Consider the following 14,132-nt stretch of genomic DNA (forward strand, 5'->3'; position numbering starts at 1 on the left):
ACAGGGTTTCTAAGCCATCACATCACAGCTACTGAGCCTGCATGCTGCAGAGCCCGTGTGTCACAAGAAAAGCCTTCACATTGCAGTGAAGACCCAGTGCAAAATTTAAAAAAAATTTTTTTAAATAAAGAGACTCTCCACCTAGGATTAGGGGAAGCGCATTTCCAGGGGCTGGGGCAGGGAAGGAGAGAAGACAGGGGCACTGCTATATTTTGTTCATGTACAGTATATATTTTTAGTGCTCATATATTGAAAACTTTACACAGTGAATACCTGTAGCCTCTGGCCCACCCCTCTCCTTCTAGACACATATCCATGTCCCAACCTGCTTAATCCCTGGTGCACAAAGATGTCCAGTACAGCATCCACTTCGGGTTTTAATGCAGAGCCTGTCCTTCAGGAGGACGCAATAGTATCCAGCAGAGGCCTGGGGAGGTGGGCTGCCCTCACCAGCAGCACAGGCAGGTCCCAGCCTCTGGCTTCACGCCGCTCCCCATCACCTTTCCAGGCCAACGTGCTATTGGCACAGGTCTGGCGTGAGGTGCCCACAGAGTGGAGGGTGGGCTGAGAGCTCAGGCCCGGGAATTGAGGGTGGGGGCTGCAGAGTAGCGCTGGCGGGCATGCTTCTCACAGTACAGCTCGTCCCCCACCCAGAAGTGCCCTCGCATCTTCAGGTTCAGCCCACAGTCAGCACAGGTGTAGCAGCCAGGGTGGCGGTACCGCCCCTCCTGGATGCGGACGGCCTGGTTCCTGCAGGGACAGGGAGGGGACAGCCATTAACCTGGGGGGCAGGAGGGAGGGACAGGAGTGCCTGGCACGATGCCACCATTCCCATTCTCAGGGAGCCTGGTTCCCAGCCCAGAGCCAGGAGGACCCTGGAAGGTCCCAAAATCTCAAACACTTGACTCCTCAGGTCTACCCTCAGGGAAACCCCAGCCCACACCCACAGGACCCCAGTTTTAAAGTTATTCCTCCCCCACACAAAGGCAGACAAGCACCATCCTGAATCTTCTGGATTGTTAACAGAATAGTGATTCTCCAAGTGCAGTCCCAGGTGCCAAGACCCACAGCATCGTGTCACCAGGGGATGAATTGGAGATGCAAATCCTGGGGCTGGGGACCTCCTGAAGGGGAAATTCTGGGGGTGTTGGCTGAAATCCCTCAGGGGCCCAGCTGCAGCTCTTTGAGAACCAAGGCGTAGGATCCCCTTCCTTGGGTATGCACAGCAGGGGTGGGCAGCCTCCCATTCTGCAGATGAAACATGGAGGCCAGGGACTTGCCTAGAGTTATTTGACCGTCAACACTGAGCATGGAAGAAATTTACCAGGAAAGTGGGATGGCCAAGGCTCAATTTTCCAGAGACTGTTTTCTCTGGGCTACATTATCACGCCACCCACTGAGAAAAAATGCACCTTCCTCTGGAAAAGGCAGCCTAAGAGCGGGAAGAAGGGAGTAAGAACAAGACCTTCCAGGAGGAGGCGGAGCAGATCTCCAGAGGCAGTGAGATGATGATTGGAGAGAAATCAAAAACAGTAGCATTTCTTCCTCCTCCAGGAAGGCAGGGTAAGAAATGGAGCAGGAGGAGAGACCGCAGGAAAAAGCCCGTGCAAGCATCCCAAGAAGGCTGAAACGACCCCTGAGCCCATCACAAGTCCCCTGTGGCAGCGCTCTCCCCAGGGCCTCTGGCTAGTGGGTTCACGCAGAGCATCTGGGCCCTGTCCTCCCCATCCCAGGCCCTGCGCCCCAGGCGGCCAACACTCACGCGATGCTGGTGTTGCACTTCTCACACGTGTGGAGCTTGGGTGGGCTGGCCAGAGCCCTGGAGGTGGGCAGGGAGGACTGCGGACTCAGCGAGCTGGGCAGGTAGGCAGGTGTTCCACCTGGACAGGGGGGAGGACAGACAGACACATCAGAGCTTGTCCATAGCAGCAGCATCAGGCTGGTTTTTTTTTTTTTTTTTTTTTTTGGCCACAAGGCATGTGGGATCTTAGTCTCCCAACCAGGAACTGAACACACACCCTCCTGCATTGAAAGGCAGAATCTTAACCACTGGACCACCAGGGAAGTCCCCAGGCTGTATTTTTGATGCTCACTCCACCTCCACCAGCACCAGCTCCAAAGAGACTCGTTGTCAGAGGTACACTTCCAAGTGGACCTCAACGTAACCATGGGTGTGAGCGGGGGTCATGGAAGAAGGAGATGATCATGCCAGACCCTTGGCTGAGGCTGGTCAAGAGCAGGGAGCAGGTTCAAGGCTGAGCTACCCAAGCTAAGGCAGCCTGAGCAGTGTCTGTGCTCAGTGTCTGACACATCAGACCAAGCAGGCGGTTCCTTTCTGCTGATCCAGTCATGACATTAAAGACATGGTAATAACAGATAATAACACACACCATACCACCTCTGTGTACTTTTCAAAGGGCTCTCATGTGCATTATGGTGTCTGAGCCTTGGAACAACGTGAAGATGAAGCACAGATGTTACCTGGCAGGTATGGTCCCTGTCTACAGCTGAGGATGCCAAGACTTCAGGGGTGAAGTCACCATCTGTCTGCACTGCCCTCACCGCCCCCTACCCCGCCTCTCTCTGTGCCCCCTTCCAGGGCATGCTGAGGCCTTGGGGTGGTGATGGACACACTTTGCCCCCCTCCCCACCTCTCTCTGTGCCTCCTTCCAGGGCCTGCCAAGGCCTTGGAGTGGTGATGGATGTGCTTTGCTCCAAACCTTCTTACCCTGTCTCCTTTCTCTCTGTGAATACCTCCAGGAGCAAAACGTCAGACTTGGAACCAGTTACCAGGTTCAGTTCAGTTGCTCAGTCATGTCCGACTCTTTGCGACCGCATGAATCACAGCACGCCAGGCCTCCCTGTCCATCACCAACTCCCGGAGTTCACTCAGACTCACATCCATCGAGTCGGTGATGCCATCCAGCCGTCTCATCCTCTGTCGTCCCCTTCTCCTCCTGCCCCCAATCCCTCCCAGCATCAGAGTCTTTTCCAATGAGTCAACTCTTTGAATGAGGTGGCCAAAGTACTGGAGACCCCTCCAGTATTCCTGCCTGGAGAATCCCATGGATAGAGGAACCTGGCGGGCTATAGTCCATGGGGTTGCAAAGAGTCAAACATGACTGAGTGACTAACATTTTCTCTTTCACCAGGTACCAGTGATTCTGCTGATCAAATACTTCTGACAGTCCCATCATTCGTCCCCCTGATACCACTGCCAAGGCCAGGCCCTCCTCATCTCTCCTCTGGAAGGAGGCAGTGCCTGCCCCCCTATCACACACAGATACACACACACACACACACACACAAACATCCACTTCCCAGAATGCTGAGCAGCCAGTCTGCCCAATACACGGAGTTCCTCGGGAGTAGAGGTGGGTCCTGACCACCTTTGATTGCCACATAGCTTAAGGCTGATCCACTGGATGAGTCTGTAAACGTCTGATGAATTAACAACTCACCCCTGGCAGGAGCCCATACTTCTGTTGCCTACTTCGGCCCCTCATGTATCCTCTGGCACTATTTAACCCAGCCCTCCTGGGTTGGGACACTCCTCAGCCTGGATGCAAGGCTTCACAGCCAGGACTTAACCTCCTCAGCCCCCCTCCATGCAGCCAGAGTCCTCTTGATCCCACCCGAAAACCCTCTGGCTCAGATCTCCACATTCCACACGGCTCCCAGCCACCATCTTAAGGCCGTTTGTGAAAGACTTGATCTTTCTTCAAGGGCCAAGTCAAACCTTTCTTCCTCCATGAAGTCCTCCTTGGAGACCCAGGGCCCACCACCTACCTTTATGGTTCCCTTGGCACTTCCGTGAACCTAGCCAGCACCTTTGGGTGCACCCCAGTAACCCCTATCAGACCAGAGGCTCCTGAAGTTCAGGGACGCTGGCTTCTATAAGTCAGAGCCTTAAAAAATACTGATCTAAATGCTAATTTATTAACACATCTGGTCAGCGGTTCAGAGTGTCCTGGGGGAATGTCCTCCTGCCCGAGCCCCCAGTGGCTCACCTCTCTCCTCAGCTTCTAGGGCTTCCTGCAGGAGCCGGAAGGAGCTGGACTGCCGGGGGGCCATTCGTGCCTCGCGGTTTTCTTGCAGCATTTTGAAGACTTCTGAATCCTCTCTCAGGAGGTGGCTTTCGCCTTCTGAGGCTACACTGCAGGGATGGAGGGAGCCAGCCAGGAGTGAGGGGCCCGTGCCCGGGGGTTAGGAAGAGCAGGAGGGCAGAGAAGATTGGCCCGGGGTGGGATAAAGAATTCTGGGGGTCAAAGGGAAGCCAACTGGGCTTACAGAGCTGGGACCCCCCCACCCTTCTCTGGGAAACCTGACAGTCTCCTGTTGCTCCCAGACCCTCCAAGATCCCACCCCTCCCTCCAGACCCCAGTGGTACCTGAGCCTGGGGCTGGAGGAACAGGGACCCGGGGAGGGCGGTGGTGGCAGTACCAGTACCGCTGAGTCGCCAGCAGGGCTGAGGCTGGCCTGTGGGAAGGAGAGGCACCAGGGGAGGAGTCAGCAGTGGGGCCCTGGGCCAGCACACCCATCTGAGCGGCCAAGCTCAACTGTTCCCCAGACCAACACCAGGGGGCCCCCAGCCCTCGCTGACCGGCAGGCTCCCCCTGCTGCACCAGCAACCACCAGCAGCTGCTCCTACTGGGTCTGAGAAGGGACCCAGCTCTGGAAGGGTGAGCTGCTGCCCCAAGGGGAACAGGCGCGGGACAGATTGAAGACAAGCATGTGGGGCCACTGTGCAGGCTCCTCTGCCATCTCACGCATTGTGTTTGCAAAGATGTTGCACACTGGTGCCAGGGGAGGCCGACAAGCAGAGAGAAACTAAGCTGACCCTTTTGCAATGAGGAAAAGGAAACATAAAGGGCCAAGACCCTTCTTGGTGTCAGAGTTGGGGCTACACAAAAGTCCCGTCTCCCTCACGTGCTGGAGGAGATCTCTCCTCTGATAACACCAGGGTCTGGGCTCACCGGCCTCTCCCGACTGCCCTGGGAAGTCTGGTCCTGCCCCATGGAGCCTTGAGGAGCCAGGCCTGTTTGGGGCTCACAGCGGAGTCCACTGCTCAGTGTGTGCTTGCCCTCTGGGCCTCTCACACCTGTTCTCTACCTGGAAATCTTGCCTGTAGTCTCCCTGTCGCTCTGCTTTCTGGCCTGCATCTTGCACTCTCTCTATAGCCATCCCCAAAGGAGAGGAGAGCCTCAGGGACAACTAGGCTCGCCAAGGCCAGGCTGAGGGCAGAGTTTCCCAGAAAGCCAAACACTTTCGATTTTAAAATTCAGAGTCAGGGATGGGACTTCCAGGGATGGAGTCAGTGTCTAAGACTCCAAGCTTCCAAAACAAGAGGCCCAGGTTTGATCCCTGGTCAGGGAACTAGATCCCACATGCCACAACTAAGAGTTCACATGCTACAACAAAGATAGAAGTTCCTGCATGCTGCAACTAAGACCCAGCGCGGCCAAATTAAATGCTTTATTTTTAAAAGTTGGGGCTGAAGTATGGTGTCAAGTGGGAAAACTTCATGACTTCTTAAGCTGAAAACAGAAACTTCAGAGCCTTTAAAAAAAAAACAAAGAAACAAACAAACCCCTAAGCTCTCACTGCACCGGACCCCCTGCACCAGCCTGCATTCTTCTGTTCCTCGGCTTCTACAGTAAGGAGATTAAAGGTCAGCAAGGAAACTGGCTGGTCCAAGTCACTCAGGGAGTGGGAGGCTGGGCTAGGACCCCTTGCTGGGCTCCTGGGTGCCATGCAGTCAATTGACAGATGGTGAGGCTATTCCCTTAGGAAGGACAGCCAGCACCAGGTACTCAAGAACAATGTTCATCTTGCTGTCCCGGAGAGGCCAGCGTGTGCCCTGCATGGGGGCACTGGCCAGCAGGGAGGGAGAGCTGAAATCCACCCTGGCTCCCTTCGGAGGCCATGTCCTCATGCTGGCCAGTGAAACAGGGGCTGTTTTTACTTCATATCTGGTCACCCAAGAGTGTGCCTGTTGAGAAGGGGGCAACTTCTGGTTTCCGAAGGGCACCATAAGGACTGGTATTGTCCTACTTCCTGAGCCCAGTGATGCCTTAGCCAGCTCGGGAGCCAGAGACGAGGCCATGACCACTGCAGCCTGGGGCAGTGGCACCTCGTCTGTAGTCACCTCTGCCCCCTTCTACCTGCCAGACCACCTCATCCCCAAGGTGGTGGTGGTTTAGTCAGTGTCCAACTCTTCTGACCCCATGGGCTGTAGCCCACCAGGCTCCCTCTGTCCATGGGATTTCCCAGGCAAGAATACTGGAGTGGGTTGCCATTTCCTTCTACAGGGAATCTTTCTGACCCAGGGATTGAACCCACGTCTCCTGTGTCTCCTGCACTGCAGGCGAGTACTTTTACAAGTGAGCCACCTGGCAAGCCTGAGCAGCCCAAATCCCTGACTTGGAGCAGCTTCACCTTTCCCCTCCCTTCCCTCCCTCCTCCCCCCGAGGCACCTATAGGTGACACTTCCCTTTACCAAACCACCTTTCATCTCCAAAGCTGTTTATCTGCTCATCAAGAGCTGTCAATACTTAGCCAATACTCCTCAAAATGTGTTGTGGGGAATGTTAATAACTGAGTGGTGGGGGGAGTGGATAATGGGGAACCCCAGGAGAAATTCTGCAGTTAAACAAGTTTAGGAAATTAATAAAATTAAGCATCTTTCTCACAGGACTTTTCAGAGCCTTGAAATGGCAACCCACTCCAGTGTTCTTGCCTGGAGATTCCCAGGGACGGGGGAGCCTGGTGGGCTGCTGTCTCTGGGGTCGCACAGAGTCGGACACGACTGAAGTGCACAGAGTCAGAAGGTGCTCAAATGCACGGGTGGTTCCCAAGAGGGAGCTATGTGTCTGGTGACTCCACCCCATCTGACCACAGCCTCACTGTTGTAGACCAGAATGCAAGTTTCAGGGGGTTAGGAATTTCTGCTTTTCCACCAGTGTATCCCTAGAGCCTAGAAGGGTGCCTGACCAAATCAGCTGCCCCACAAATATTTGTCGAAAGAATGACAAGAGACCTCAGGATCAAAGAAGGGAATTCAGAGCCTCAGGTCCAACTCTGAGGCCTAGAGAGTGGAGGAAGGGGGCCTTGTCCAAAGTGACACAGTAGAGGTAAGACTAACCCAGGTCTCCCTGCCACCCCGCCCAGAGCTCCTCTTCACACCACATGGGTGGTCCTCAAAGCTGTGTGTGCAGCAGATCCCTGAGGGCTCCTGAGAACTCAGATGGGTGGCCCCACCCCACCCAGGCCCTCACTCCTGTCTGATCCAGTAAGTTTAGACTGGGGCTTGAGAATCTGCATTACCAACAAGTTCCAAGGTGCTGCTGCCGCCACTTTGAAAGCCACTCCCCATCTCATCTGCCTCTCCCCTTTGCCCTGGTTGCAGACACTGGGAGGAAGGAGGCCAGGATGGACCAAGCTCATCCCTAGCTGGTCTCAGCCCGTATCTCTGTGGAGAAGGCCCCCAGGCCCAGACACGCCAGGTCTTGCTCCTACCGCTGCGTTCCCATCTCCCCAGCTCATCATCTCTAATCCGAAATCTACCTCTGACATCCAGCAAAATTCCTGACAAAGACTTCTCAGGCCACCCCAGCCCACACTCAGCTGTCCCCTCCCAGAACGCCTCCTGCTTTTATAATTAAGACCATACCATTCAGTGCTTAATTGTTCCAAAATTGTTTTGCATGTCCCTCTTATCTCTACAACTATGTTTGAAATTCCTTAAAGATGGTGTCTCATTGAATATATACATCTCTATGCCCACGTTGCATGGAGGGCCACTGTGCAGGCCCTGCAGCAGGTCACCAGGGAGCCCCTACTACGAGGCCTCCAAAAGACCCTGCTCTGTCCTTCTCCAGAGCCCCCAGTTTCTAGGACCCTCCCCCAGCCGTCTCCAAAGGCTCTGCTTTCTGGAATGCAGAATCAACTTGAGGTAGGATTCCAGCAGCTGGGCCTCATCCCCTTCACCCCAAAGGCTGGACCTGCCCCCACAAACTCTGCCCCCAGCAGCTGTGGCCAGGACTCTTGGCCGCCTCACTCCTCACCTCCCCACCCCTGCCCCTGGAGAGGAGAAACACCACCAAGGGGTGGGGGTTGGGCTGTCACTCGTAGACAGTGGGACCTGGGGGGTCCTGTCTATCAGACAGTGGGACCAGAAGTAAAAGGCTGGGGAGGGGGGGAAAAACAGAGAATAAGCCATATGCAACTCGAGTTGGAATCACAGTCCGGCTGGTGGTTCTCTGGTGGTTCTTGGGGGCTGAGTCAGAGGACGAAGAGGGGGGATGGGTGATGGGAGTTGGGGGCAGGCATGGCGCTTGGAATGGGGAGGAATGTGTTCAAGAGATGCAGCCAGAGCCAAAGGGAATCATCCCAACAACAGCAGCAAAACTATTTCGGTCCCAGCCCAAGAGAAACACTGGAGAAGGGAGGAAGCCATCAGCAAGGAGGAGGTGGCAGCGAGTAGGAATGTAAGATGCAGAAGGCGAAGGCCACCTGGGTCTAGCCAGCACAAGGACTGCTCCCTCACCAGAGCGCTGGCCTCCTAGCTCCGCAGAGGAGCCCACCCATTGCTAGACCGCAGTGCTGACTGCCCAGGTGGGGCCAGCTACCTGCGGCCCTACAGGCACCACTACCAACCAACCAGGTATCCTCACCTGTTGGCTTCCAGGGCAGCCCGCACAGGACAAGTGGTCAGCAGAAGCAGGTTCCAGGGAGTACGCCAGGCTCTGGAAACTGAAATGGGGAAATGGACAGAGAGTGCCTGGGTCCTGTCTACCAGGCTGCCCTAAGGAAACAGAGGTGACCCCCAGAGCCCCCTAAACTCAGCTTCAGAACTCTGAGAGGCTAGCCTCCACCTGTGGATGTGGTGCCCACCCGCCACGCTCACCTGTGGCTGGTCACCACCTCTCCAGTGGGAGCCTGGGGGCTGGTCGGGGGCAGGGTGAAGAAGGGGCTGCATGTCCGGGGGCTGAGGGAGGCCCGGCTGTCAGTGTGTATCCTCCTGGAGCTCTGTGGAGAGAGGGGCCTGGAAGAGCAGGGCCGAGAGGAGCAAGGGAGGGGCCCCCATCACTTCAGGGTGTGGGGCCCCCACCACTTCAGGGTGTGGGGCTCCCAGCAGGAGGTATCGTCCTACCTGGAAGCGAGTGGCCAGCACTTCCAGGGAGCCTTCCCCGTTGGCCTGCCCGGGAGAGGCAGCCTGGGGCCTGAAGAGAAGACAGAGGGAGGTGAGTGTCACTGGGGTCCTGGCACCTCCACTAAGCTGGTAGGGGCTGTAGATTCCAGCTGTGCCCACACTGGGTTCTCAAGATTAGGAAAATGTACAGAACATTCAGACGTCAGGTAGCTAAGTCTCAACTTTACCAAATTCACAAGTAACTATCATCAATGACCACCATCATCTCTTACAGCAGAGAACAATTCGGCACTACAAAGCAGAAAGGACACCGTTTCAGCAAGAAGTCCGATCCATTCCAGTTTCTAAAACCTCCAAACAATATCACCCCCCTCTGCCTTGCCTTTGTTTTTCCCTTTCTTCTCTTTTGGTGGTGGTGGGGGAACATTTCACCCAAACTGTATCACCAGTCAGCATCAGTTTGTGGATCAGTTTGGCAGGGGACAGCTGACTATATATAAATAATCCTTTATCTTTCACCCCTAGAGAAACTTAAGACCAGAGAGAGAGAGAGTTGCCAAAATTCCTAAAGGGCAGCAATAGCTGGGCCCACTGCCCCCTTTTCTCCAGGGGCCTATCCCCCCGCCAGCTTAGCCTTTGAAAGAATCACTTCTCTGCCCCTTCTGCAGGCTACCCACCATAAAACAGAGGGTGGAGCCAGCCCTGCTTCCTGCCAGGCAGGGAGCTGAAGGAAGTAAAGAACAAGGCAGCTCCCCTGTCAATCACCAAGGCACCCCCAACCCCCAGCCTCAGCTCCCCAGGGACTCCCCTCCAATGGAATCTGACTGGAGCCTTGAACAGGAGGTGACTGGAGGGCTGGGAGCTGCTGAGGGTGAGGGATGGGCCCACCATGTCCCACTACACCAATCCTGGAGGTCTGACCACTTCCAGCAAGGTCAATAAGGAACCTCAGTCCCCACACTCCGTGCCAGCCACAGCCTCGGCTCTTTCCCAGGGGAGAGTTTAGGGCCTGAGTGAGGGGAGCTTGGGCTCTGGCCCCGCCCAGAGCACCACTTCCTGCCTGGGGCTTCTGAGTGCCTGAGAGGTCTCCAGGGGCTGGGGTGTTGGGAGAGGTTAGGAGGGGTTTGAGCAAAAGAGAGAGGAGGCAGGGAGTCTGGACCTGCCCCCACATGGAACTGGAGGAGGCCTGGGGGTACCACCTCTCTGATGGGGCTGGTCCCATCCAAGAAGGACGCGAGAGGAAGTGATGGTGTCAGCAGCTCCTCGCCCCTCCCCCACCCCACTCTGCAGCTTCTTGTGCATTTCGGTCCCCTCCCAGATGCCATGACCCATTCTCTACCCTCCTCCTCCAGGCCCCACTCCTGTAAACACTCAGGACCCAGAAGTGGCACGATGTAGGCACTGAAGGCGCTGGGGTCATGTGAGGTCCTGGCAGCCAGCATCCCCAGCACTGGAGGGGCAGCAGAGGTGAGGAGAGGGCATGGAGCCCCGGCCCAGAGGGAAGCTGCTGGTGGAGGCATTGGCAGAGGTATAGGAGGTACCTGACTCAGGTTCAAGACCCGCCCAGAGGGCTCTCCTGGCAGGGGGATCTCCCAGCATTCCTGCCCTCTGACTCACTGGGACGCTCCACCCCAGGAAGCCACCTGTCCACCCCTCAACCCAGCCCAGGGTTTCAGGCTGAAGACCCAGGAGTCTGGGAATCCACCTTCCCCAACAGGGTCCAGAGAGGAAATGGGGAGCCACAGGGGGGTTCTATGGGGAGGGAGACCCCAAACTCCTCATCATCCCAAGATCAGAACAGAGGCTATTGGAGGCAGGGACCCTGGGGACCCAGCCTCAGGCACACCTTCCTCCTCTTCAACCCACTTCATGCCCACGCCCTGTACCCCACACACTGGGAACCAGTCAAACCCGGGTATCCAGGTGGCTGATGCCAGCCTGCCCGACTCTGACTGTACACCCGACTCTGGTTGGGCACCCGGTTGGCCTCAGCTGTCCTGCTGCAGCCCTAGAGCCCCAGACCTTCCCACGGATGAGCCATAGTGGCTCAGGCAGGCCAGACTGGAGCCGAGGGTAGGGGGTAAGGGCAGTCATTGTGCAGCGGGCTGGCAGAAGGCAGAGCGATACTGGCAGGCCCAGTGGAGGTGGAGGGCCTACCGGTCCAGCTGCAGCCTCAGGGGTGAGGGGCTCTGGCGAATCTTGCTCTGGGCCTCGGCGTGAAGCATGTCCTTTGCACTCTCACCGTTGATGGACACAATAATGTCACCAGGCCGGAGGTCAGCAGCCTCGGCCTTGCCCCGCTCAGTTACCTGGAGGGGATGAGGATCAAGTCGTCTCAAGTGACACTCAGGTGGGAATGAGGGGAGGAAATGTCCTTGTCCAGCCCAAGAAGCACAGAAGCTGCCCTGCACCAGGCTGGCCTACGTATCTCCCTTTAACATCACTCTCCCTGCCCACCCAGTGTCCACCCAGTTAATCAGCTTATCCCCTCCTGGAGGGGTCCAGAAGCTGGAGTGGCAGCCCCCCACCCCCACCCCTGACCCCAGCACTGGGATTCTAACGGGGCCTCTCAAAGAATAAGCAATGGCAGAATTTCAGGAACTGTGCTTGAAAAGAGCCCTGCTTGTGCAAACCAAATCATGCAGGTACTGCCTGCCCAGGCCTCCTGCATGAACACTTCCTGGCTGGGTCAGGGAGAATCACCAAGAGCTCAGGGCGCCTCTCCTACTAACCACAAAAGTGGCTGCCAGTAGGTATGGGGTCAGTGACTGAGGAGAAAGAGCAGGCCCTGCACTTGGCCCAGCTCCCTTTCACTCCCTAGAAGTGGCCACCACATCCTCATGGCAACCTGGTCCCAGCTCTGCCCCAGCCAACAATCTCAGAAACAGGCCTTGACTCCAGAACAAAAAAAAGAGAAAGGTGACTGTGAGGACTGGACAGACAGGGAAGGCCCTGAGTCTGGGGGCACCTCCCTGTCTCCTGGAACTAGCACTCACCTTGGTCACCATGATAGGTGTGTGGAAGTCCCTGCCCCCAGAGATTCGGAAGCCCCAGGGCGCTGGCCCCACCACATCCACTGTCAGTGCCATACCTGAGGCAGAAAGGATGGAGAGATGGAGCCGGCCCCTCAGCTCCCCAGGGGGATGCTGTGAAGTGGAGGCGGGGTGTGTGACAGGTCCCTGGAGCAGCCAGTTAGGGGCTGAGGCGGGGTGGGGAGGCAGCGGGTGGAGGTTGGTAGAGGAAGTGACTAACCTCTCCCGCAGGCCTCAGTTCCACTTCCCCCCACCCTGGGAAGTCAGGACTCTGAGTTTCCCCCTTAGCGTCTTCAGCAGAGCAGCTCCCTGGAGGCAGGCTGTTGGGGTGCTAGACACTGGTGCTTGCTGAGAGCAGGTGGGCAGGCAGGGCTGGCAGGTGGTGGATGTCAGCACTTCCTCTCCCCTCCTCCACTATCAACACTAAGGGCCCCTAGTGCTGGCTTCCGGTCCCCAAACCCGACTGCACAAGGTACTTCCTCCCTGCTCTGGGGGAGGACAACACTCGGGGAACAGAAAGGGGTGGCACCACTGCAGGCTTTCAAGTAGCTGGCTGGGGGCCTCCCAGCTGCCTACTGTGCCCCTGGGAACGTGGTTCAAGTGGCAAGACAAGGCTTCCACCTCCCCCAGTGGCCTGTTGCCCTCCCAGCCGCTCTTGGAAGAAGGACAGGCTCACCTGCCAAGCTGGGCACACCCACCCCGGGGCACTGACCAGCAGGGTGAGCTGACGGATGCTGCCGCGGAGCTGGGGCCACAGGACTCCCATCCAGGGCCCCTCCACTGGGTAAGGGAGTGTCCCTGTTGACCAGGCCCTTGTAGGATTTCCTGACCCTCTCGTTCTGGAGTCAGGAGCCAACCCAGGCAGGAAGCTGTAATGCCAAGCTGGGCCAGCACACTACCAAGCACCCACCCTGGGGCTGCCCTTGAGGAGGCCCATGGACTACAGACGCTGCCAAAATCTATCAAGCACACTGAGACCACTTCCTGTGTTTAGGAGACTGGGGAGAGGGTGCCAGGGCAAGTGAGGCTGTCTGCCCACTTCTCGACCCTTCGACCCTTCGGCTTCCCCTTTTGCGCCGGCCCAATCTCTTTGTCCCCCGCACAGGCCCCAGGTCGGCTGTGGCGGCTCACAAATGCCTTGGATTCCCAGACCTTTGAGCTGGTCAGTGGACTCCGCACCGGGGCAGCGAAGAAGTGCCCAGCCCGTCGTCCTGGCTCGCCCAGTTCAGGCGCCTTCTAAGCTCTGAAACCAAAGTACCGGTGCGCCCGGGGGTTGGAGTAGGAGCGCCCGGGAGGAGAAAGCCCAGCTCCAGGTGGGGAACCGACCGCAGGCGAGGCTGCGGGGAGCGGCCGTGTGCAGAGAGGTTCAGGCGCTCAGGGAGCCGCGGGCGCACAGAACGGCCAAGGCGCCGGGGGCCGGAGAGGACGCCAGCCATGCGCCCCGAGCACAGGTGGGAGCGCTCACCTGGCTCCCGCTCACCTGGCTCCCGCTCACCTGTCGGGCTGGGCGGCAAGGCCGGAGAGCGAAGGGAAGGGAAGGAGGGAGGCGAGGAGAAGCCGCCGCTCCCGCCGCCGCCGCCGCCGTCTGCCTGACTCTGGGGAGAGCCCGCCCGGGACTCCGGGACCTGCCTCCACCCATGTGATCCCAGGGCCGCCCCTGCCGCCGCCCCAGCCGCCGCCCCAGGCGGGGGAGGCCGCCTCCTCCGCGCAGCCCAGCCCGGGCGCTGCCACCTGGCCCGCGACCGCTGGGGGCCCGGGGCTACTCTCTCCCGAGAGCCCCCTAGAGGCTGCAGACGTCCTCTCTGGGGTAGCTCCAGCCTCCCGGGGACCGGAGAGGCGTTCTGGTGACGAGCCCGGAGCCCCACTTCGCAGACAGCTGAGCCTGCTGACCCCCGAAACTCGCCCTCCTTCCAAGGGACTGGGGCGGGGACGGAGTGGGGGAAGGT

The 14,132-nt window shown here is 57.7% G+C and overlaps 1 protein-coding gene across 6 annotated transcripts; it reads right to left on the reverse strand.

Moving 5' to 3' along the window:
• Positions 1 to 210: 210 nt before the first annotated feature.
• Positions 211 to 13,792, reverse strand: PDLIM2 (PDZ and LIM domain 2). 6 transcript variants are annotated; one of them, XM_004004189.6, is made up of 10 exons: positions 13,682 to 13,792; positions 12,151 to 12,245; positions 11,312 to 11,463; positions 9,155 to 9,224; positions 8,909 to 9,030; positions 8,676 to 8,754; positions 4,391 to 4,479; positions 4,011 to 4,156; positions 1,763 to 1,880; positions 211 to 750 (listed from the first exon to the last, which is right to left on the reverse strand). In XM_004004189.6, exons 2-10 carry the CDS (start codon positions 12,241 to 12,243, stop codon positions 573 to 575), a joined length of 1,047 nt encoding a protein of 348 aa, XP_004004238.2. In that variant the 5' UTR covers positions 12,244 to 12,245; positions 13,682 to 13,792; the 3' UTR covers positions 211 to 572. The 6 variants fall into 6 exon arrangements, with proteins under 6 accessions (XP_004004238.2, XP_011974654.2, XP_042099072.1 ...); XM_012119264.5 differs by having other exon boundaries at positions 13,667 to 13,777; XM_042243138.2 differs by having other exon boundaries at positions 13,652 to 13,686.
• Positions 13,793 to 14,132: the final 340 nt, after the last annotated feature.

This window comes from Ovis aries, chromosome 2, assembly GCF_016772045.2.
Source record: "Ovis aries strain OAR_USU_Benz2616 breed Rambouillet chromosome 2, ARS-UI_Ramb_v3.0, whole genome shotgun sequence".
NCBI classification, from domain to species: Eukaryota; Metazoa; Chordata; class Mammalia; order Artiodactyla; family Bovidae; genus Ovis; species Ovis aries.